Here is a 25,074-nt window from a genome sequence, read left to right as displayed (position 1 = left end):
AAATTAATGAGCATTTTAATTTTCATTGATAACATGTCAATCAAAATCTATTTTTTTTTTTCTCTATAGTTCTAATTTCAGATTAATCAATAAATCTTGGACATTAACAAGAAAACTTGAACATTAAACAGAAAAATGTGAATTTAGATTCTTTAGTTCATCCACATTAGGTTAACACGCGTTATCGTGGGATAGCTGTTAACCTAAAATGGTTGACCTAAAGAACACTAGGTTAACACCTGTATCCCAAATATATGTCAAAACTAATACATATAGCGTTAATAAGAAAAGTTGATTGGTAGAAAAAGCTACTAGCATTAAGTCCGCCTTATGTACCATATTTTTATTTAATCAATAAAGTTATTTAAATGTCTTGATAATCCTTTTGTGAACTAGCGCGATACAGATTCGCCTAGTTTGGGGGTTCGATGTATTCCTGTTTGTACTTAGTATCATATATAAATAAATATGACATTATTATTACCTTATCTGAAGATGCCACAACTCTGATATGCACTTCGCCAGCACCAGCCTCTTTTTTCTTAAGATAATTATTAACTCTCGTTTCAATATAAATGCCAAGTTTCGAGGTAGGCAGCTTCTTAGCGCAAAACTTGTTCTCTTTCCGTTTAGCTCCCTTCATCTTTAAACAATTATCACAGCAGAAGCCCTGGGGCCATATTTGGTCATGATGCAGCACGCATATCTGGTGCTGTTTCCTACCACAATCCATACATACAACAAACGGTTCTTGTTCAAGGTGATCATTCTTCATCTCTTTGAATTGATCCTTCTTGATTGCACTGAAACATGAAGTGGTATTAAAAAATAATAATAATGTAGCATTACTGACCATAGTACTCTATCAATCAGCTGAACGGTTAATATCAACAATTTCTGCAATAAAATTCCTTACAGATAAAAATATAGAATTGAATTTAAATATTTAATTATGTATTTTTATGATTAAAAATATTAAGAACACGGGTTTGAACCCACATTATATTGCCAAATCACAATTAGTTCCTTAACCAACCGAGATTTCATTAGGTAACACGTTGGAAATTTACAATTTATTATTCTTTCCCATTTTCATTAAACTTTGAAAACTTTAAAAAGTTAATTACAAATTCGACATAAATTTAATTTCTACATTTATAAATAAAAATTCAATTATACTCACGTCTGCGGCTGCTGCGGATCGTCGCCCAGCGTTACGGTGTCGCCCTGGATGTCATTGAAGCATTTCTGGCAGAAGGTGTATCTATCGGAGACAACCCCATACGCTTTTAGACTTTATTCATAATCGTCCGTGTAGCGTGTGATGTGAAGCGTGACAGGAACGTTTGTGTGCAGGCAAGGACGTGCGTGGGGGGCGAAAAAAAATTAGTAAGCAATGAGAACATAAAAAGGGTTAATAGTTGAAGACAGTGAGCGGGCCGCATAGTTTAAGATATTAAAAGTCTGTCTCAATAAAACTTCACAAAAAGGTAAACACATTTTGTTGAAATTATAACAGACACACTGTCTAAATGTAATTGGTAACAGATCGAAACAATCAATCAATTAATCGATTTTTTATTTGCACTATTATTGGACCTCAGCAGAATATTTAATGGTCGGGCCAATTATTCGTTTGGTTAGATTTTCATTAAATTCTATTGACACAGACTACGAGTATACATGTCACAGTGAACTCGTCTGGCCATGGCTGGACATACTGGTGTCTTGGGTCGAATCATAGACAGACTACTGTTTTATTGTAATCAAAAAGCTCGAAAACAAATGGAGACGATAATTATGTACTTGTTACACTACTGTCTCGCTTACACTACAATTGAAGTAGCCAATAGAGATATACAACGGCGACTCATCTATCTCGCTTGCACTTTGCGGTGACGTCTTGTAAGATCCAAATAGACAACTGTTGCCTTAAATACACTTTTAATCTTTTAAATTTTTTTAAATCTGTGGAAGGGTATAAGTGAAAAGGTCACTTATAAAGATAATAAATTCAAAAATTTTTTTCGTATCTCCTTTTGGTTTAAAGCTTTTTGGTTGTGTAACCAACTGGGGCCATACTTATATGTGTAGTAAGTTATAATAAGTAGTACTAAATCAATTGTTGATACATAAATTTGTCACATATTAAAAACTTATTAGTATTTATTTTTATACATAAAATTACGTTATAACAATGTTCAAGTTTACTTTTTAAAATAATATTTCTATTCATCTCACGTAATATATGACAAATTGCAGTATCAACGAAGCACTGCTATCATATACGAAGAAGATAGCAAGCAACATATCCAGTGATTTTACCCCAGTATAAAATAGAAATTATTTCTATTCAAAATTTTGAATTAAGATTGGTTAAGTTTCATCTTTACTTCAATATGTTGTAACAGAAAAATAAATAAAAAAAAAATCATTGCTAAATAACCTAAAATTTGCAACAAACAAACAGCATTTGCCTAAATGCTTGCAGTACTCTAGAATTGAGGTACAGAAGAAAATTGTTGTTTGCAATGGTCATGATATTGTTTTGGCGACAATAATTTTTTTTCAATTTGCAAAATAAGGTTGCCTTCCTAAATTGCATGACTTGTCATTAAATGACCGTTTCTTTCATTTTCAGTTGACCAATCTTTGTAACAGTAGATTTTGGCGCAGCTTCGATTGCTTTGAACCCATATTATAAGTAGGATTAAATACATGTTAGTCATAAATACAGCTTGGTATATAACTGCTGCTGTAGTTTTTTTTTTATTTATTTATTTTTTTTATTATTACTTTAGTTTTAGTTATTTTGTAAACCCCTGTATGGGTACTGTCGTATATTTGTACAAAATAAAGTTTCTTTCTTTCTTCTTTAACTAAAATAATTTTCATTAAATAAATTAAATAATAAATTTTAAAATTTGTTAAATTAATCATAGAATATGTTGAATATAAATTTAGCACTAAAAACTTTGTACCTACATCGTATTGTTTCGGAACTTTTCAAATACATCTTTGCCTTCAAAATCCAAATTTTCAGTGACAGTATAATAAAAATATTAAAGCATGATAATTAATGTTTTAGTTCCTTAATATGGAACATTTTAAATGATCAGTCAGAAAAAAATAATTTAGTGAAATTATTTTTGAAAATTTACAAATAATAGAGATGATGTTACCACATTTAGGTAAGCTAAAGTCATGAATACTCTCAACACATAGTATATTTTTTATTCTAGCTCACGTGGGCGAAGGTGCCAGCCAACTTTTATATTTGATAGTGTAAATATGACGATTACACAAAAAAAAAAATATACTAAAACGGTCACACTTGGCAATTAATGACAGCCCAGACGATTTGCCGATAGATAACCATACCCTTTTTATGATCTTTCTATGACCATTGCAAACAATTATTTATTATTGTTGGCCACACTACACATACATTTTACATAACTTTTAATAGAAAAAGCGTAAAATTTGATAAAATTCGCAAAGTAGCTGATATCTTTATATATCATTTTGCCAACTACGTTAGTTGGTACAATGATCACATAAATTAAATTTTTGTAATTTTATATTTTGTCGGTGGTGCTAAAAAAACATATTTCAATTGCAATTACAAAGAAAATTATCAAAACATAAAAGAGGAACCAGAAGAGAACTTTTTTTAAGTCAGTTGAAATTGAAACAGTATCTAATTGAGGTTAATCATATTTTTGTAGAATGTTATTGACCATTCTAATTATTTTCGAAATTATTCAAAATTTCAATTTCAAAAATATAAATTTTATTTGTATTCGTATTATGAAAATAATAACAAAAATTCAATTTTAGTGGATTTTAACAGTTTTATCCTATCGCGAACTAATTTCGCAAATCAACTGCAATCTATTTACCTACTTTGCCGACATGAAAAGAGAGAAAGTTATGGGCGTCAAATATTTAGAGCCATGTTTAACAATGATCAATATTAAATCTGTTTAATCGAAAATATAAGTAAAGCCAAGAAAAGCTGTGTACGACAGAATGGATAGATAATATAAATCAGCAAAAAAATAAACACAAAAAGCATTTTTATAAATATACTGCGAGTTGTCATCCATACAGTACAAACTAAGAGCTGTACGTTTTTCTAACGACAAAACTATGGATGTCCATTATTGTTTATATTTTTATTTGCTTTGTCGGTCGGTTCACTTTATATATAAAATATTGTTGAGCGCACCTTTGCTTGCGTAGATTCTGTTTATTCCTGTTCTCGTTAAAGTTTCGATCTTAATTTAATGTACGCCAATGTCATTAAAAAAACCTCTATAAAAGTTAAGCTTCTAAATCCAGCAGTTTAGGATATATTTTGTATATAAATTGATTTTTTTTTCTTCCCCTACAAAGCATTGTCTTACTGTTGCAAAGTCGATACTATGGCATAGGACGCATTGTTTTCTGATGGTAGCAACTATTAGCATACGACGAGGTCAAGTTTCGTTGCAGCGAGGTGTTTATTGCAAAAACGTAATCGTTTTTATCGTGTATCGATTCACGCATTCAGTGCTGTTAATAGATATGTTACAATACAAGTAATAAATTAAAAAGATTCCGTACAGATGTTTTGCAAACAATTTGATTGGCTTTGTCCGTCAAGAGGGATTATGTTTAAAATTCTTATAGATTTAGAATTAGACACAATAGATTGGGTTTGACACTGGCTTGCTACGTACAAAAATATCACTTTTCTATGCGAAGCAATATCTATTATGAATAGACATACACATTAATTTTTAACTTCTATAATATTTTTAGACAAAACCATAGATATTCATAATTTGGTTCAACATTTATAAACGTTGCTATATATATATATATATATATATATATATATATATATATATATATATATATATATATATATATATATATATATATATATATATATATTTTTTTTTTCCTGAAGACGTTTCATAAATGTACTGAGCTTATTAATGTATTATTAGCCTATTAATGTACACAATATATAAAAAAGCAGAACCTAAACATATTCTAATTAGCGTCTTCTTGTACAATTTTAGTTTGTTCTCTGGATACAAAATTAATTTCGAACTTAAGTTTGCAACACAAAACAACATGGTGGACCATCAATGTCATTTTGATAGACATTAACTATACAAATGACGTGTGAAGGTCTCTAAATAACTGTCAAATTCATACATTTCCTATTTGTAGTATTCTTGTTAAGAAATTAATAATCGTGCAATATGCAACTTATTGAAAATAAATGTTTTAATGTAATTTTGTTATTCCAGATCCCTATTTCCAAATTATGCAATATGACTTACATGGCTTTTTTATTCTTTTGCATTTATAAAAGAAAATATCTTTATAAACTACTGAGTAAATTAACTTTATTCTATTTTTTCAACTTTTTGAGATACTGTACAGAGACTAGGGTCAAATTCAGACATTCGCTCAAAACTTGAGCTCTTATAAGTTATTTCAGATTAAACACATTCTCTCTACCTATCCCGCAAAGTTCTTAACATAAAAATAGAAACCTAAACCTTGTAAGTTTGATAGTAGGCGACGAGTTTTAGTAATTCACAAGATACATATTAAATAAAAAGTATTAAAAAAGAAGAAATAATATATTTATTTCCGGGCAACGTTAAAATGTTCTATTAATATAAAATTATTCTCTAAAATAGGATAACAAACTAACTTCCTATAGGTAATGATAACGATAAATGTAAGATTTAATGGACACCCAGTTGCGTCACAAATAATTAGGTACAGTTGAATTAAAAAATACATATATTTTTCGTCACTGTCAGATTAAAAAAAAATCGAACTATTAAAAAGAATATGAGATAAAAAAAAGTATAGTATTTTTTTCTGCAAATATGTTTGTGAAACAAACCAACCTATACTTATAAACTCGACTGTACCCACACAAAATCAATGCAACAAACACAAGTGAAGCTTTCACAGAAGCACAGGACAGTAGAGCTCTGTGGTGAATTATAATAAGTGGTTTGAGTATCTGTGAGGGCATGTATGTAGTATAATAAAAACTAAGAACTTGTTTTACAAAAGTATTTTTGCTAGTAATCTTAAGTTAGAAAAAAATTTGTTCGTATAAATTTTTTTCGCTATTATATGGCCAAATGGAAGAATATCTGACGCATTATAAAACAAGATCGATATTAGGGTGTGTTTAATTTATCCATGTCATACCTAGTTTACTTGTTTAATAAGTACCAAATCTAATCCTACTCCATAAGGAATTACAATTCTTTTTTGAGAGTCCAAATAATTCCCTCATAAGTCCAAATAACTCATAAACACCCAGAATCAGACTACTTCAAACGACACGACAGAACATAAATGTGTTCATACTTTATATCTATAAATAAATACTCGTTTCGTTTAAATAGATGTTTTCGCTAGATCTTATCTTTCATTTACTGACTGTTCTTAATATATCCATCTCATTGCAATCATCTATAGACGGATAATAAGTAATGCATGTCTCCATAAATGTAATAAAATATTCAGAAACTAAACAGTCGTAGCGTGAAAACAGATTAGAAGACAGTGTCGATGTAAAAAATAAATAGAAAATGGTAGGATTGGCACATGAAGAGAATGTAGCATATTTTGCATGATGAAAGAGATTGCGGACACACGGCAGAAAGATGAACCCTGTACCATATGAGACCTAATTTATATTATTCAATTTGTATTGTCCATGAGAAACATCAGTCTAGGGATATTCATGCATAGACGAATTATGAAAGTGTAAGAGATATATTTTAAGTACAGAGGCTGTTTGCACTCGCTTTTCTCTGCCTACCCCATAAAGGACCTGGCGTAAAGATAGAGATGGATTTTGATTAGAAATTGTGTCAGTATCCATATATAGCTTATTACTCACAAAAACAATTATGATCGCCAAAAATTCATAAACCATCCTATTTTTTTCAGGGGATCAAAAAAGGTTTGTTCACTAAAGTTTTTTTTTTTTTTTTTTAACTATAATGCACTTATAAAATCAAACTAGTAGAATACAAATGTAAAATATTAGTAACTAATGATAAATTAAACACACCCAAAACTAAATATAGTTCATTCATATTTTATACATTATTGTAAAATCGAAAATAATAATAAAAGACAAAAGTAAAAATAATAAAATGACAAAAGCTTTATTCTTCAATTACTAAGACACGATAAATGAACGAATCTCTTCCATAAGAGTGGAAAATATTGTTCATTTAATTTTAACATATAATAAGCTAGCGGCATGGTTTGATGGGATTTTTACTATCTTACTAGTACTCTGATAATTGATAGTATAGTAGTACAACAGTATGTTACTCCTCCATAGGAAGTTGGTTGAAAATTCCAACTACATTAAAGGTCCTTATGAGTAGTTGACCATATGACCATAAAAAATGCCATCATAACGTACAGCTAGTTTAAGAGGCCTATTACACTATCAAATTAATAGGATCATATAGTTAAAGAATCGAACAGTTTCAATCGAACTGATAAGCTTACCACACAAGCTGTAGCTTCAATAGCTTAAAATTGATAGACTTGTCTAGATGATCATATGTCTATGATAATGTAATACGCCCCTAAGGCACAATTGTGACAACTAACCTGTTCTGGTAACTGAAGTACTTGGCGTCGCGAGGTATCGTGCACAGTTGCTTGCCATAGCAACACAGTACTTGGGGGTTGAATGTATATTTTCTTCCACAGCAGTATCCGAGACTTTGCATCACTGGATCTATTTCTTGCTCGAACACCTCCGACAACTAAAATGTGTACATGTATTATGACTCATTTGAATATATAACTTGAAATATAAGTTGTCTCTTTTTAGGGCTTAGAAAAGTATAGTAGTTGGCCACATATATGCTACAAAATACATACTACATTGACTAGGCACAGTAGAAAGGAACAAGGGGAATGAAGAGTGAGAGAACTCTAAAGACCAGTTGAGAAACTTTTCTAGAACTCCCTCCCACTCCTAGACGGATATTAGTTGTTATGATGCTAGATGGATCATGGTTGGCATGCCAGGGAAAAAGGGATTATTAGTAATGCAGACTACCAGCCCCATTTCTAGCAGTATACCCTATCAGGTCAACCTGCATGTGTTCCCCTCGAAACCATGATGCTGAATTTTAGGAGTATTCGACACGATTGGCTGTTGCCTTTTCATTCTTACCTATCGTTCCTCACTGATTCTGTCAGCGAATACCATTAGTGCAGAAGGGATTACCATTCCATTATAAAAAAACCCATCTAGAAAACATTCCCTATTTTTAACCAACCCACTGTTAACCCAATGTTAATTACATATTAGTAAAAATTTCTAGCTGTGCTAATATATATTGACAAAAATAATCATATGAATCCTTTCTTAACAAATAATATACTCACTTTATTACAGTATCTATACACGCGGGAATTCTTGCGATTGTAGAGCCACGCATTTTCGAACATAAGCCACACGTCGTCTACATATTCCCACGGATCTTTGTACTCGCCGCGATCAAGTTTCATCTTAATTGTAGATAAGTCTATAGGATTTTTGACTATGTCGAAGTAGTCGGGGATACCCAGAGCTTGTGCATCTACTGGCTGGCGGAAAGGTAGCGACTCGGGCTCCTGGCGGAACAGCTTTTCCAGGGTTGGCATCAGCGCAAGGCGTAACTCCTCTGGCTTGAAGACGAACACGCGCCTCGTGCTCGCCCCCTCAGTCGTGCCTTCGTTCGATTCATCTTTTACTTCCTGCTTGATTTCTGATTTTATTTCCTGCTTTACTACAAAATCGGTGCGCTCTGAAGAATCGCGCTCACTCGGGGTCTCGTCTCGCATACCTTTACCCCCGCAGTCATCTTCTGGCTCCTCTTTGATTCGGGTTTCCTCTGGTTCCTGTTTTATGCGAACCTGCTAATACAAAACAAGCCATTAGGTAGAGCTCCTTAGAATGCACTCTAATCTTTTGGTCTTGTTATAATTATAAAGATAAAAGATAAAAAGGAGACCTCTAGAAGAAAGCTATACAATAACAATATAGTTATTGGTTGATAAATATCTGATGTAATGACACCTCATCCAGTTAGTTGCATTCTAAGATCACCTGACTAACAGGTAACAACTATAAATAATTCCGGTTTTAAGGAGGTGATCAGGCAGACTAAAAGGTTTTTACCTTTTAGTTGTCCGAGGGACAATAAAAAGTTGCATTAAATCGGACTAGTAATTGCTTAGGAGTACAAAGTAGATTAAGAGCAGCTCTATCTAAACACTTGGAAGCACTGACCTCCTGCGATAGATCCGAGTCGTCAATGGGCGGCGCAGGCGGCGGCGCGGGCGCGGCGGGCGCGGCGTTGGCTGGCGCGGCGGGCGGCGCGGCGGGCGCGGCGGGCGCGGCGGGCGCGGCGGGCGCGGGCGGCGCGGGCGGCTGCGCGGGCGGCGCGCGCGCCGCCGGGCGCGGGTCGGGCGCGGGGCTGGGCAGCGCCAGCGGCGTGGCGGGCGTGCCGGGCGCCGCCGCCGCGCCCGTGCCCGGCGACGCGGCCGCCTCGCGCGAGAACGGCCCCGAGTGGTTGACGAAGGGGCTCGCGGCGGGGCCTGAAGCCAGGCGCGGCTTGTCGCCCGGGTGGCCGGGCGAGGCCAGCGGCGCGGGCCCGTTGCTGGCCAGCGGCGGGTACTGCGGCGCGGGCGACGTCATCGGCTGCCCGAATGGCGACATGCCCGGCCCCACGCTCCCCACGCCCACCGTACCGCCGTTCGGCGTTTGCGGCATCTGACAACGGTTTTCAAATTAGATTTCTAGTCACTATCGATATGGAGGAGAGTATTGTTGCTAATTAAACCTCCACATGATCCCCTCTAAAAACCGATGTAGTTAACTCTCAGTGACGTCACAACGAGTCAACTGCTCCACCTTCATCCTCGCCTATCGGCTTTCACACACATTCAGTTAACATATATAAATCAGTAGAACAAGCAAGTCTTTTGTCATATCATGAAAATATGCAATAAGTTCCTAATTTAACATAACTTTTGCATTAAATATAAATGTAATTCTGCATCTGCATATACACTGAGGGAGATTATTATATATAAAATTATTCAGAATTTCAAAATATCCTACTACCCACAAATTTACATAGATATTGTTTTTTCATGTTATTTATTCACTAAATATACACTAAATAGTATATATAATAGTAACAACAAATATTATTCAACTAAGTAATTACTGGGACTCACCTGATTGGGGCTTGGGCCGGGAGGTCCGACGAGGTTGCTCTGAAAGGCCATACGATTTGTGGGCATGCCGTGGGTCATTCCGGGCGACGGGATGCGCATGCCTGGTAGCGTTGGCTGTGTCGGCATCGTTGGCCGCGAGATTCCCACCACGGTGTTGGGCGCTGGAGGCCGTCCGCCGCTCATAACCCCCCCACCCGACATAACATTCACTGGCTGCTGCTGCTGTTGCTGCTGCTGTTGTAACTGATTTTGTTGCTGTTGTTGCTGCTGTTGTTGTTGTTGCTGTTGAGCTTGCAGTTGTTGCTGTTCCTTTCTTTTTTGTCTCTTTTCTTCAAGCTCCTTTTGTATTTTATAAATTTTCTCGGCAAGTAGATGGTAATACTCTGATCTCGTGCTTGCCATTTCGTACATGTCGCCTTCGACCTTTCTCGCGTAAGCCACTAAATTGTGCATTCTCTTGTCGAGCATCGCATGAGGATCTGGGGTTGGAAAAATAGCTTGCACCCTGTAAAATAACAATTTTTAAATATGCCTGTAACTACATGGAACTGTAAATAGACATCATAACAGTGAAGAGTACTTACAGTTTATGAACAAGATGGTTTCTGAGATCGGATGTTATAGACTGATGCCACTCTTTCGTACCAGCGGCAGGGTTAGCGGTCACAGGTCCACCGGGTAATTGTAGTGTGCCAGCGCTCATCTGTAATTAAATTATAATTAGCTTTTGCTCAACCACTGTTTACAAATGATAAAATAAAAAAAATATTGATAATCAGTGGATGCCGACATAGCGAAACGACAATTGCATTATGATTTGAAAGTTGTCTTTTATTACATATATTGCAAGAGCAAAAGTACTCTTGGCCGCCTCTCGATCGGCGTGCACCGATTCTAACAGTAGAATGTACTGACCAACTGCTGCTGCTGCTGCTGTTGCTGTAGGTCCTGCTGGTTCTGGTGCGCGGCGAACAACTGCGACATCTGCTGTGGCTGCTGCACGACATCGGCAAGGCCGGGCGGACGCGGCACGGGCATGCGCGCGAGCGCGGCGCGCGGGAAACCGCCGCCCACCATGTTGGACACGGATGTGGGGCACGCGATGCCCAGCGCCTCGTACGCTCGCTTCATGTCCACGCCCTGCGTGCTGCTCGCGGTCGGCGCCGCACTCGCCGCCGCCACCGTCGGCAGCGAGTTCACGCCCACGCCGCTCATGCCACCGCCCGCGTTGCCCACGCCTCCCACCCCGCCTACCGTGCCCACGGTGCCTACTCCTACGTTGCCGACGCCCGCGACGCCCCCTACATTCACGCCAGAAACGGTCCCTCCGCCGACGCCCGTCGTCGTGTGGCTCACTGGTGCCGCTGTACATATATGATAAAGATTTTAGTTATTCAAAATTTAGGTACCACAAGATTGAGTATAGTAAATTTACAAAACTTACAGTTCATGTTATTGGTTCTAGTCCTGTCAGCTTGTTTTAGTGGTAAACAAACAGGGCAGTCATTTTTGTTACAATGCTTCCAATGATTGATTATTTGTCTCGATGAGGAACAATGGGGTACTGCACAATTTTTACCGGCCTAAAATTGAAGAAATTTGTTAATTATTGTATACATATTAAAATATCTTTTCTCTAAATGTTAACTGCTCGACCACGACTTCGCATCTAGCAATACGCGACGTGAGGAAAGGTAAGGCATCTATCTCATAAAATTTACAGAGTCCAAAGTCGGGGTCAAGAAGTATGAAGGGCAAGGCACATTATCTACTCACTTGACACGACATCATATGTGTCAGAACTCCTTTCATAGTCTTGCAGTGCGGCAATGAGCACTGCCACGTCTCTCCGTTGGATTGCAACTCGCGCCGCTGACATTTATGCGCATGCAGCAGGAGAACGAGCTGTTGTTGGATGAGCTTGCGCTTCTCTGGATCGGCGATGGAGCCAGAGGGCGCGGGTGGTGCTGAGGGCGGGGCAGCGGCTTGCGTGGCGGCTTGCGGCTGCGATTGGCCGCCGGCCGGCGCGCCTGGCGTCTGCGGTGACGGCGCCGGAGGCACGGCCTGTGCCGCACCGCCGCCGCTTTCGCCGGGGGGCCCGAATCGAACGCCTGGCGGTCGCGGAACCGGTGCGCCTGCGTTACTCCCCGTCGCCGACTGTCCGTACGTGGGATGGTAAGGCGTTAGCAGCGCACCCCCACCCGGGGCCTGCATACGCGGATGATGTTGTAGGCTAGTGCGCATATTCGGTGCCTGCATGCCCACGCCCCCGACTCCCCCTACGCCACCGACTCGACCCCCGAGAGGCCCATTTTGCATCTGCTGTGCATGCGGATGATGTGGTGGTGTCGCGTGATGATTTCCAGCCATAAGAGTTGGCAATTGCTTATTGACATTATTTATGATTCCGCTGCCGAGCATGCCGGCGCCAGTCATATTGCTATTTGTCACTATCATATTTCCTCCAACATTTGCAACATTCATTCCTGTAAAGTAAGTTTTATTTAACAATTTTTTTATATTATGGTATTTCTATTTTTCTCATAACAATCGTAATACATACCTGGAATGGAGCTCATCGGGATTGTTGAATGTAATTGATTTGGATGACTTGTATTTGGCATTAGTTGTGAGTGCATTCCACCCATCAGGTCCTTTGATACAGATACGTTTGGAGGTGATTGTAAATTTGGACTCTTACTTCCTAAACTACTCAATCCTAAAGAATTTGTGTGGCCTACTAAGCCACTTTTGTTGCCCTGTGAAAAGACCAAAAAACGGCATACATCATTAGTACATCCCCATATAAATTACACTATTATACTTATATATATATATATATATATATATATAATCTTAATATTTAAATTGTAATTAAAAAAAAACAGATTCCTAAAAAAGGAATACATAAACATATGTTTAAGTACTCCTTTATAAGAAATCTCTGTGGAATAAGTTTTAAACATTCAACACAATGAAGAGCCTATATATGTATTATTTGTTTTTCTTACTTATGGACTGTTATTTATAAAAAAAAAATCTAAGATTGTTTTCTTGATTCAAGTAAAAAAAAAGATAATTTTATTATATTCTCCTATTACTAAAAATAATCCATCAGCCCCAGGTACTCACTTGTTGTATAAGGTGATTGTTCATTTGTCTCTGCATAGCAGCTGTCGGGTCATCCCCGTTAAGTTGTTGTGGGGCCAATTGCCCCCCAGGTCCTGGCCCCTGAGCTGGGGGCTTAGGACCCGTGACTCCAGGCTGTTCGACCCAAGAGCCCATAAGTTCATCAGGAAGGCGATTCTCCAGGTCAAACATGTCAAGGTTTGAAAACCCATCTGCTGCAATAAGAATTATATAATTTAATATTCAGTTAAGTTAGTTGTTAATCACATTAGATATATTTTTTAAATAATTTTACTATAATCTGGCCTTAATAAAATTCCAGGCAGTATTGTAAGTGGAAGGAATAAATAAAGTGTGAGTCCAATTCTTTAAAAATAGATTCTATGGTGTTTTTCTTATCAATCCCTTTTTTAATTAGTAAATTGAATTATTTCTTTAGGAATATTTTGCCTAATAATAAATAATTTAAATAATCAATAAGCAAGCTGACTTTTTTAAATATTATATAAGGATTAACTCCAAAACTTAAGATTACATTTTTTGATTATGAATTAAAAAAAAATTGCCTAGTCTAATAAATAGTCCTCTTACACCTTTTAATGTTGTTTAAATGTGACAACATTTTTATAATAGGATTCTTTTATAAAAAATAAAAGGGATAGTCGTCTTCATAATTCTATAGTACTCTAATATAATTTCTCAAAAACTCTGGGGAGTTAGAAAGTATTTTGAACATTCTATAATCAGAATATTGATTGGCATTACATTTGGTTTCATTAAATTCTTATGGGTTTCAGAATAGGACCATACTGCAGTTTATCAGTTGAGGACAATGCAGATTGCTTAGAAGCACAGCAACTTTTTGAAAAAGAAAATTTAATTCTTCCTTGCCATGTTCATTCATGTGCTTTCTTTAAATATGAAATTGATCTAAATGAAATCAAAGAAAATAAAATTTATCTTTGCAAGCATTTCATTAGCAAATTTGATGTGTTATGATTTAAATGTTTTGTGTTTTTATTTAGAAACACATGTCTTAACCCTCAATTTCTATAACCAAACAATGGTTGTATCTAATTATGCCAATATATATCAAAATCATATTTGACATCTAAAAATATAACTGAGCAGTGTTGTTCATTTTTTAAACATTGATTTATTTTGTTGTATTTGTCTTATTGTTGAATGGCTTTCCAGAAGCAAAATTAATGACAAAGAATTAAATCATCAACTTTTAAGTAACTGTTAAAGCAAAATAACAACATTTCCTTCTAAATTATGGACAAGAGTGTGGTTACATAGGTAGATAGAATTTTTTTTAATCTATATAAGTGAAAAAATGTAGTTTAGACTGAAAATAATATTGAACAAGCTAGTTAAAAAACATTTAGATATATTATTTGAGAATTTTCAACATCAGAAAGTAATATCTCGATACCTTACATATTATAGACTAGATTTGGATATCTGTCTGACACAGCTATCAGGAAAATATTGGAAAGATAAAAAAAAGCACAGTTACAAGTCTAGATGCAATATGTTTACTCCATTGTTATAATTGTTATTAGCTTTTGTTGTTGTTTGTTATAATTGTTATTGGGTTAAAAAAATTGTGCTATATTGCCTAGTGAAAGTTCTTTTGGGTCTTAATGGCTTGCAGGTAAAAATTGGATTAAAGTTAAGTTGAGAGAAGAGAGAATTTTTTTTTCTTTATCCATATTTGGATTGCATTTAACAACATTTGATAAATTCAGAGGTTAGAATGACTTTAGGACACCTGAACCATAATAAGCCAAACACAAAATTAAATATCATTGTTTCTGTTCACTTTATTGAATTGATATTTGATATACACAAATATTATATTCAGTATTTATATATGATTAACAGCTTTAAGGTAGACACTCACAATCTTGTTTGATAATGTGGTCTGGCAGGATATGCTACATGTATGAAATTTCATCAACAAATGGTCTAGTCTATTTCATATTACTGAACAACACAAAATATGAGTTCTTTGGCAATGAATGTAGATCAACAGTCAGTAGCAGCATGTCAAGAACTTTCTTCCATGACATAAATATAAATAATGTCTTTGTTTTTTTATTCCAGATGTATTTTTTTATTGTCAATTTAAAAATTATAAAACATAACCTATATTTACTGTAAATATTCTATTATTTTGTAATCCTTAAACAATGAATTAATAAAATCTGTGGTTGATGAAGTTCTAAAATGAAAATTACTAAACATTTTTATAGGTTTTTAAAAATTTTGATAGCTTTTTATCTATAAAATTTAAATTGATAATTTAGTGAAAGTATTAGTATGTTTTAACCCACCAAGAACAAAAATGTAAAGCAGATCTAAACTGAAATTTGTTATAATCTTAGAACAAAGATTTAGAGATAGAGAATAGCAGAATTTATATGTTCCCTCCTATTTATTCAAGATAAGAAAAGTTCTTTCTTAAAAAAAGAAAAGGTTTTTTTAGGAAAGAAACAAAAGTAATCATTCTGACTGCTAACATTAGAAATATTATAATTACTACAGAGCAAAAGTGTAGAAAAATTAAAATCTGTGATTTTTTCTTACAACTTAAAATGCCAAACAAACCAACAGTCTCCCTGAGGAAACGTGGCCTACAGACCTGAACAGAACAGAACAGAAGATAATAAAATAAATCAATTTTCATATAACTATTGTACTTCTGTTACTAATATGACATTAAAAATTATGTGGTAAGGATTTAATATAATTAGACAATGGGTTAAAAACTGTGGTACCATTCCCTAATAGCAAACCTAAAACTATAATTTTAATGTTATGTTTAGCAAAACTATTACAGTATGGCCCATTAAGAATTAAATAAAAAGTAGTTCTGGCTTTCTTTAAAAAGGAATTATACTAAAATTTTGTTTAGATTATAAACATACAAAATGACTATTCAAAAATATTGATAATAATATTAAATTTAATAAAAACTATTCTTATTCAGAATAATAATATTTATATATTATTTATTATGCAAAATATAATATCAAATTGAAATAATAAAAGGAATTACTAATCATAGACAACACAGCATTGTCTTATTGACATGTCCTGTAAGGTGATTATCTACACAAACTGGCTCCAGTTATAGAGAGTGGAATTTCATAATCAAATCAATTTTATTAATTGATTATTACCCCCTAAGGAATTACAGTCAAGAGATCATATTATTATTTTTTATCTAATGCCACACATATATAATGAATCCATATTTATGAAGCATTTCATAGTGTAAACAATATCAAGTTTTACATAAAACTATTTATTATCAAATTTATTTAATTTTTAATGAAAAATTATACCATGAACAAACAAAGCAACATTTTACTATAAAGAATACTATGGTAAAATAATTTAAGTGACAATTTCTTTCATATCATTTGCCAATAGGTTATGTGTCACATTGTGATCTTAATCATCAAAAATAATTTATAAAAATATTATATATTTATATTTTATTTTTAGTAGTAATACTATTATATACCAATTTATTGGAGTAAAAAATATATAGAACATTGTTATACCTATAGCCATAACCAATATTTTCATATACATATAGTCTCATTTTAAAAGTTTATATGGTAAAAGTATATATGGTGAAAGTTATAGCAATATTCTTTTCACACTATCTGTAAAATAACTGGTAATTTTTTTTTTTATTCTACATAATAAAAAATTATGTAGGTCAAACCTAAGACAGAATTAATTTAAAAACAAGAATTTATTAGGTAATTAGAACCAGAAAATTTTTGTGTATTTTAAAAATTGAATATAGACAATTATTTCATATTAAATTTAACAAATTATAGTGCAAAAAAGAGACCATGACCTAATTTGATAGATTTTTTAATATTATAGAAATGTTTATAAACAAACTTTTGAACCTTGATTTTCTGGTAAAGAATATATTTTTAGAAAGAAACACCATTAAAATTCGATGTTCTTGTAATAAAAGTTATAACTACTCGAACATAAGTTTTTATCAGTTTGATGAGATACAACTAACATAATTTTCTACAGTAATGTAAAATATTACTAGAGATTATTTTTGGCTTAAATTGCATTAAATTACGACAGTGAAGAAACAATAATACGACGCAAATCTTGCGAGGCGCTAACAAGAACGACGGCAAAATGTCAAAAATTAAAGAAAGATAATAATGACAGAACATCGTTTCAACACTTGTTAAACTTGTATAAAATATTAAAGTACTCACCCGCGGAGTCCGAGGGACCCTGAAAAGGGTCCCTGATCATTTTTGCCCGCTTGTTAGGCGGTTCATCCACATGATGATCGGCCATGGCTCTGTTTACTAAACGTAAGCCGTCGTGAATATTTCGGCCCGCCGATTCAAATAACACTTTTATGTCTTATATCTTCAAGAAATAACATTTTAGAGCGATTTGTCATCCATTATAACGTAATTCACCCACATCACAATCGTCCGATGTCCTTCGCACCATTGAAGGCACATATTAAAATTTCTCACTCAAGTATTCGCCATTACAAAGCTCCGAATCGAAGAGCTACACAGACCCTCTCACCATCTTCCGTCGAACTACACAATAAATGAAAACAATATCACCAGATTTTCTCTACTTTATGGGCCTTATTTATTTGATCGAACAACACAATTTCACTTAACACTTTAAAATACACGGAATGGTACAGTTTATGATAAAATGATGTAAGAAAAAACAGAAAATTTACACGACAAATTCCGAAATTCTTCTCAGTCTGTCCAGCGCAAAATGGCGGCTGTTGATGAAAACTTTTTCTACGCTTGTCAGAAAATGTCGGCCTATAAAGAAACCAAGCATTGTGATTGGCCCGTGCATACCACGTGACTGCCGGAAGTGCCGATTTGACGCAGGATCGGTCTGAAATTTCTGACGTCACGGCGTTCAAAACCGAATACATACGAAGAAAGCCGAAGTCATAATCCTCATGTAATCAAGTTTTTGTTTTATAATTGCTATTGTTTGGCCCTATTTTATAAATAAGTTAGTTTTTCATTATTAAATTTAATTATCTTTTAAGTATTAGAAGCATATGTTATTTAATAGTATAAAAATTATAAACACTAATAATGTATTTGAAAATTCCCTCCAAATCGGGAGTGGCCATTATCAATACGTGTCTTTACCGCTTGTCTATAGTTAAAATGTTCCACCATAGACACATTTTAGGTTTTTATGAAAGACAAAGTTATTTTTTATACAGCCTTAAATATTTGTGTATTAATAAATAATCAATATCTATATATTTTGTTGTTAAACAATTCATTCTAATATAAATTTTTGGATAATAAAAATAACGTGTAATTATTTTTAACCTAATATTGAATATTTAGAATTAATATTAAAATTTACGTTCTTGATTAAGCAACTATAAGTTACAGTTCTGGATTTTTTTATTTTTATAAACTTTTTTATTTTCAGTTATAAATTTAATTTTTCCATACATATGTAATTAGGTACTTAATTATTGTCAGTAAATAGGTACTTCCTTAAAATTATGGGATGGAGAAGGATAAGGCTATTACTGTTCATCCTGGTCTCGCGCACCTCTCCTTTACGGTTAGGATTGACGGCCGCATTACGTAGTAATAATATATCTTTACAATAGATTTTTATACGGCTCCATTGGAAACTATCATAGTTAATTCCTAATGACTTTCGTTACAATCATCGGTGGGAGTAGAAAGAATTGTTAGCAATGTCTAAGGGTCTCTTTGCTAGCAATATACCCAACCAGGACAACCTCCATGTAGTCCTCCCTGGAAACAGTGCTGAATTTCAGGTCTATTCATCACGATGGGCTAACTGACCTGCTTTCATTCTCACCTATCATGAGTCGCAGGTGCCCCGCCGGCATATATTGTTAGCATGGGCAGGATTAAGATTCTATGATTAACTATTAAAAAACAATACCTGCGGTAGGTCACAATGAATTAACTTATCTAAATTAACTCTCATCTTTTATTTCTTATGGGTACTACAATATAAAATAGTATCTAGAGGCTTAACATGAAATGAAATTCCGAAGTTTTGGACTCAATTTCGTGTTTTCTTTCATACCTAATACGGCCCAGTAAATGAAGCTTAACATTTCGTTCGTCACAAATTCTACCATAAAAGTCCAAAGGAATAATATTTTAATATTTTTAAACGGTAAGTATTATGTAATTTTAACATCAAATGTTTCGTTCGGCTCTGAAATTTCGGGAAACATTTCATGGTAGGCCCTCTGGTACTAATAGTACCTAATGTAACTTATTAACAGAATTGATGATGGACAACACCGCAAACAAACTATCACAGATGTTCTAAGATCCTAATATGCTCGACAAAATAATAGTTTGTGGAAAATACTTATTTCAATATTTTTTTTTACGTATATTTGGTACTTAAGATAGATATTTTATATCCTTATACTACTATAGTACTGAAGTCGTAAATATCTTGGGTAACTTCAGGTATATGACTAAAGAATGAAATTAAGAAAGTCAGAAGAGAATTACTGTAATATGGTTTGATATATCTACAAAAATCTCTGTGTAAAAAATGCAAGTTTGTTTGTTACCTTAGTCCCGTAACCGATTGGATATCTACAGATGTCGGTTATAAATTATGAAATTTGTTATACACATACTATATGGGAAAGAGTAGGATATAGGCTACATTTTATCCTGGTCAGTAAACACATTCCAGCTACGCGGATGAAGTGGCGGGTAAAAGCTAGTAGTATTAGTATTTATAATGCAACCAAAATCAATTTTAAACTTTCTAAATAAATATCTTTATTAGCATGTATCACATTTCTTTCAGTGGTTTAACACCTAGTATCTCTAGTCCTGTTTTAACAACAATACGAGCTGAGTGATAGACCAGGAGCCTCTGGGCTGCAACATGTGGATCAACATTCTTAACTTTTAATTCATTAAACATTTTATTTACATATCTTGCTAGACGAAATAAATAGTTAACAATGATACAAGCTTCATAGTCTGTGTGAGATCTATATAGAATGTCTTCAAATTTTGCTAATTCTGCAACTACATCGCCAATAATTTCTTCAGGTAGACAGCTAGGGTCACATGCATCTGGCAGTGATACTCCACAGTTCAGTTCCAGACTCCACAGTCTACAGTGTAAATATTGGAGTTTGATGCCACTGTCCCCTTCACTTTGTAGAGCCCTATCCCAGTCAAACACATAATCCTTTTGTCTTCGTTGCTTCAAATCATTGACTATAACTGCTGTTGTTCCAAGTATGTCACAGGTCTTTTCGTTCATAGCAGAACTTCTTGTATCTGTAAAATATTAAAGTGTAATTATAAATATATTGTTGTTTCATGTTCATATACTAGGTGGGTATTACTTATATTTTTAGTTCAATATATAAGAGGAAATTACTGGTGTATAAATATATGAAATATATTCTAGAGCATTATTAACTAAATTGAAAGTAGTTCTGATTCAAATTATACTGGATGTATTTATACAAGAAAGTTTTTGATTTGTACATTTAGACAAGATTTGTATATTTAGTTTTAGCAGCCTTTAACTGTCCACTGCTGAACATATGCCTCCCCCTTGGGAGGGTTTATCAGTTATTACCAGGTTTTGGCAGGTGGGTTTGCAACCACAGATAGGCTTTGGAGACATGTTAAATGTGATGCTGCTATGTATCCATTGAACATTAAATTTCCTTAGTTGTTTCTTATGACACCCACGGTAAAAGAATGGGTAGCCCATTCTATACCGGGATTATGACACTTAATATGGAAATAAATATTAAGTTAACATACTTATTGTTGATACCAAAATTGTGAATTTTATTATTTTGGGGCCTAAAAACTGGAATACATAACTTTGTTTTTAAATGTTTTGGGATAATATCTGAAAAAAAAAAACAGTACTAGGTAAACATTATTTTACCTGTAATATTTACATATATCTTTATAATATAAAAATCAGTTTTAAAATGTACAAATGAAGCCCTTTTCTATGATACCCCACTTGAACTAGTTCCATTTTGAAATTTTGGGTGGTCCTTTTTGCCCCTAGCAAAGAAAATGAAAATATTTTTCAATTATTTTTATTACAATGTATGTGGGCCAACAATATGTAAAACTATTCCAAATTTAAAATCAATAGCATTTGTAGTTGTAGAAATATAGCACTGTAATAGATAGATGGATGGACAAAACGGCACCCTGAGTGTTCTTTTTTTTTTCTTATACAGCTTAGAATGGCAAACAAGCTGACGGCCCACCTGATGGAAAGTGGTAACCATCGCCTATAGACATGAGCATAACATAACATACCATGGACATAACAAAGTATACTATTTCGCCCATGATACTTCCCATGTGTTGCCATTCCTGAGGACTCAGGTGTTATTCCTCTGTATCCTGTAAATACCCACGCCATATCCCACCCTTCAAATCAAAACACAGCAATTAAAATATTTTCTGTTTGGTGATTTATAAGTGGGTGTGAGTCAGAATGGATCCCAGTATTAGGAGAGTTAAAAAGCATTTTTACTTTAATTTAGATACCTATTAAACTCTACTGGGTGTATTAAAATTAATTAAAATTTGTTTAAGATTTCACCCCCTGCAGTGAATTGTGAAACTTACTTTTTGATAATTGTTGTTTTTCATACATTTTCCTTTTAGCTTCATCTAGTATATCATTAAGGAAGACAACATTACCACTTCTAGTGCTCATACCCTTTATTCTTCCAAACTTTATATGCTGACATCCCTCTGTACATTCCTTATCAAATTGTCTTACTATTTCAAAAACAGCTGCAAAGTGATCTGTTTGTGCATTATCTACTACATAGAGCATCTTATCAAATTTATATCTTCTGTACCTGTCCAAGAGAGCTGCTATATCCCTAGACAGGTATAGGGTAGAGTTATCACTTTTAAGCACAGTAACATTTCTATTATTTACTTTAGCTATTTTCTTTCCAGAGTCATCTGTTACAATTATATTTTTCTGTTCAAGCAAATCCATCATATGTTTAATAGCTCTACCATTATAATCTGACTCCCAGTGATAATCATCAAACTGTATGCCTAATCTTTGGTATACATTTTCAAGTTCTGTTACAGTAAGCTCTCTGATTTGTTTCCATTTGTCTAGACTAATTTGGCCCTGTTCTATGTCAGAGAAATACTTTCTTGCCTGATTCTGTACTTCGGCATCAGTAGCTGATAATTTATTAGCATAAACATAAGTATCATACAAACATTTTATTGGGTTACTCTTAAGTTTACTAATATCAATATTTTTAGCTTGTAATCCATATTGCAGTAGCCCAAATTGTGTGCCCCAGTCACCTAAATAATTGATTTTGGTGACTTTATTGTTAAAAAATTTATTAATATTCGCAATAAAGTTACCAATGATGGTAGATCTCAAATGGCCAACATGAAATGGCTTTGCAATATTTGGAGAGCTAAAATCAATAACAATGTGTTTCTCTTCAGATTCTATATGAGGTTTCTCAAATGATATGTGTGTGAGTACATACTTTAGCATTGTTGCTCTATCTATACTGAACTGTAATACATCGGAATCCCTTTCTTGTATGCTATTCTGCTGTGGATCCTGCATATACTGAATTTTTTTATTATAAAAATTAAGTACAAAACTGTTTTCATGATGTCTATAAGAAACATATAAATTCCTCATGTTTTTTAACACTGCACTGTCCGCTGTCATAGAACACACCTGAAAAAATTAAAATTAATACCCTTATTATTACTTATCAATTAACACAATAAGTAGACAAAATATATATACTAACTTATTATTAAATCCATAGGTAATATTTAAATCTATTTTTTGGCACTTAAATCTAAAATGTCAATTATAAATATAAGAGAAAGAAAAGAAATTAATATGTTTAAGATTTAAAAATCTAAGACAGTGTATTCTTATCTAAGGAGGAGCTGTGTTCTAAGAATGTTGGTACAAGTTGGCTGCTTGTTACCTTTAAGTTAAAAAAAAATTAATGCCCACTGCCAGAGAACCATATTACATATGTAATATTTGATTTTATTATTAAGTACTTACCTTGTTTATTAAAGTCATTTTAAATTTTGATCCTAAAGTATACGGTAAAAATAATTCAGTATTTAATTAAAAGCTAATAGCTGCTTAAAAACAACGCAACTATTATATATGTTAATTCAATGTACTATTTATTGAATAAAATGTTGATTTGTCGAATGAATCATATCTTATTTAGGTATTTGGAAATCGAAACATCTTTTAGAAATTGAATGTTTGTTTAAAATAATCCCACTTCTTCCATAAGAAATATTTAATATGAAATAAAAAAGTATCATTCAAAATTGCAAACCAAAAAAAATTATAAAATAGATTGCCAGATGCGAAGTTTGAGTTTTAACCAAATATTTTCTCTCCAAATGTATAATAAGCTCACCTTGCCCTCTCTGTTATCGTATTCCCTATTTCGCCACCTTTGTATGTTTTAGAAGTACCAAAACTTTCCAAAAAGTTAAACAAATTTCTACAAATTTTTCTCCAAAAATTCATCTCTAAAATTTCGCAAGGAGAAATTTATACTTAAAATAGTAAATTAATATTCAACCTGGCAATGCTACTTTTTAATGTTTTTATTTTAGACAATTTTAGGTCAACCTGTAAATAAACGGGGCCGATTCTGAGCCACCATATCTATAAAATTATCTTTTAGCCTAATATGTCAATTTGATAATGTCGCCATATTACTGTTTTATGGACCGTTATAATGTAAAATAATAACAATTTTGACTTAATGTTAAGTAAAATATATATAAATGAAATGAAAACAAATGTTTGTTGTCAAAATGTGGTACAATAAGGTAATCTATACTAATATTATAAAGAGGAAAACTTTGTTTGTTTGGTTGTAATGAATGGGCTCAAAAACTACTGGACCGTTTTCAAAAATTCTTTCACCAATAGATAGCTACATCCTTTGACCATGTATGTCGAGCAAGTCGGAAGAAAAATTGTATAAAATTCGCTTATCTTGTGTACATTGACTAAATAGTTGCTTATAATGAAAAACAATGTTCTACGTTTTTAAAGTACTCATTGAGATCTACAAATAAGTCCGCGATAGCATATGTCTAACTATTACGGTTAGGTCACAATAATCACTTTTTTTTCTAAAATTACGAATAACCACGCTGGTCGCCTTCTGGGTGGTATTTTCATACTCCAGTATTAATCCTTATCCAAATAAATCTACCGAGTTATTTCCAAAAATTGCATATTGCGATAACCAAGATCCACGCGGGCGAAAGCTAGTATAGTATAAAAGTTTGTTTCACACATTTTGTAATTACTGACATGCAACAGACATTACAAAGCTATGATAAAATAAACCTTTATAATAAAATGAGTTCTATACAAATAGCCATATAAATCAGAAATTTGTATTTATAACTAAATATTATTTTCAATTTATTAATTATATAATAATTGTTATTGCAACTACTATTATGATAAATTAAAATGATAACAATATAAATAAAAATAGTCAATGTAGTAAATACCAAAGGT

The 25,074-nt window shown here is 33.5% G+C and overlaps 2 protein-coding genes across 9 annotated transcripts in view; both read right to left on the bottom strand.

Moving 5' to 3' along the window:
• Positions 1–18,261, bottom strand: part of LOC113523464 (histone lysine acetyltransferase CREBBP) — a 29,000-nt gene extending 10,739 nt beyond the window's left edge. The window contains exons 1-13 of one of the 7 annotated variants that reach the window (XM_052895589.1): positions 17,694–18,261; positions 13,426–13,637; positions 12,857–13,064; positions 12,070–12,779; positions 11,738–11,876; positions 11,209–11,657; positions 10,878–10,996; positions 10,294–10,798; positions 9,341–9,823; positions 8,455–8,967; positions 7,666–7,823; positions 1,184–1,294; positions 485–803 (exon numbers count right to left, since the gene is read on the bottom strand). In XM_052895589.1, the coding sequence (XP_052751549.1) occupies positions 485–803; positions 1,184–1,294; positions 7,666–7,823; positions 8,455–8,967; positions 9,341–9,823; positions 10,294–10,798; positions 10,878–10,996; positions 11,209–11,657; positions 11,738–11,876; positions 12,070–12,779; positions 12,857–13,064; positions 13,426–13,637; positions 17,694–17,778 (4,011 nt within the window). In that variant the 5' untranslated portion in view covers positions 17,779–18,261. The remainder of the gene's footprint in view (positions 1–484; positions 804–1,183; positions 1,295–7,665; positions 7,824–8,454; positions 8,968–9,340; positions 9,824–10,293; positions 10,799–10,877; positions 10,997–11,208; positions 11,658–11,737; positions 11,877–12,069; positions 12,780–12,856; positions 13,065–13,425; positions 13,638–17,693) is intronic. The other 6 variants (XM_052895591.1, XM_052895588.1, XM_052895592.1 and 3 more) reach the window with 6 other exon arrangements.
• A 1,989-nt stretch (positions 18,262–20,250) lies between these two features.
• LOC113523463 (probable arginine--tRNA ligase, mitochondrial) lies at positions 20,251–23,881 on the bottom strand. Of its 2 annotated transcripts, XM_052895675.1 has the most exons (4): positions 23,575–23,881; positions 22,125–23,229; positions 21,291–21,381; positions 20,609–20,792 (listed from the first exon to the last, which is right to left on the bottom strand). In XM_052895675.1, exons 1-4 carry the CDS (start codon positions 23,590–23,592, stop codon positions 20,756–20,758), a joined length of 1,251 nt encoding a protein of 416 aa, XP_052751635.1. In that variant the 5' UTR covers positions 23,593–23,881; the 3' UTR covers positions 20,609–20,755. The 2 variants fall into 2 exon arrangements, with proteins under 2 accessions (XP_026765246.2, XP_052751635.1); XM_026909445.3 differs by lacking the exon at positions 21,291–21,381 and having other exon boundaries at positions 20,251–20,792; positions 23,575–23,879.
• Positions 23,882–25,074: the final 1,193 nt, after the last annotated feature.

This window comes from Galleria mellonella, unplaced genomic scaffold (genome assembly GCF_026898425.1).
Source record: "Galleria mellonella isolate WM207_F2 unplaced genomic scaffold, CSIRO_AGI_GalMel_v1 utg300, whole genome shotgun sequence".
NCBI lineage: Eukaryota > Metazoa > Arthropoda > Insecta > Lepidoptera > Pyralidae > Galleria > Galleria mellonella.
The sequence above is the reverse complement of the archived record's forward strand: the minus strand, read 5'-3'. Positions and strand labels throughout refer to the sequence as shown.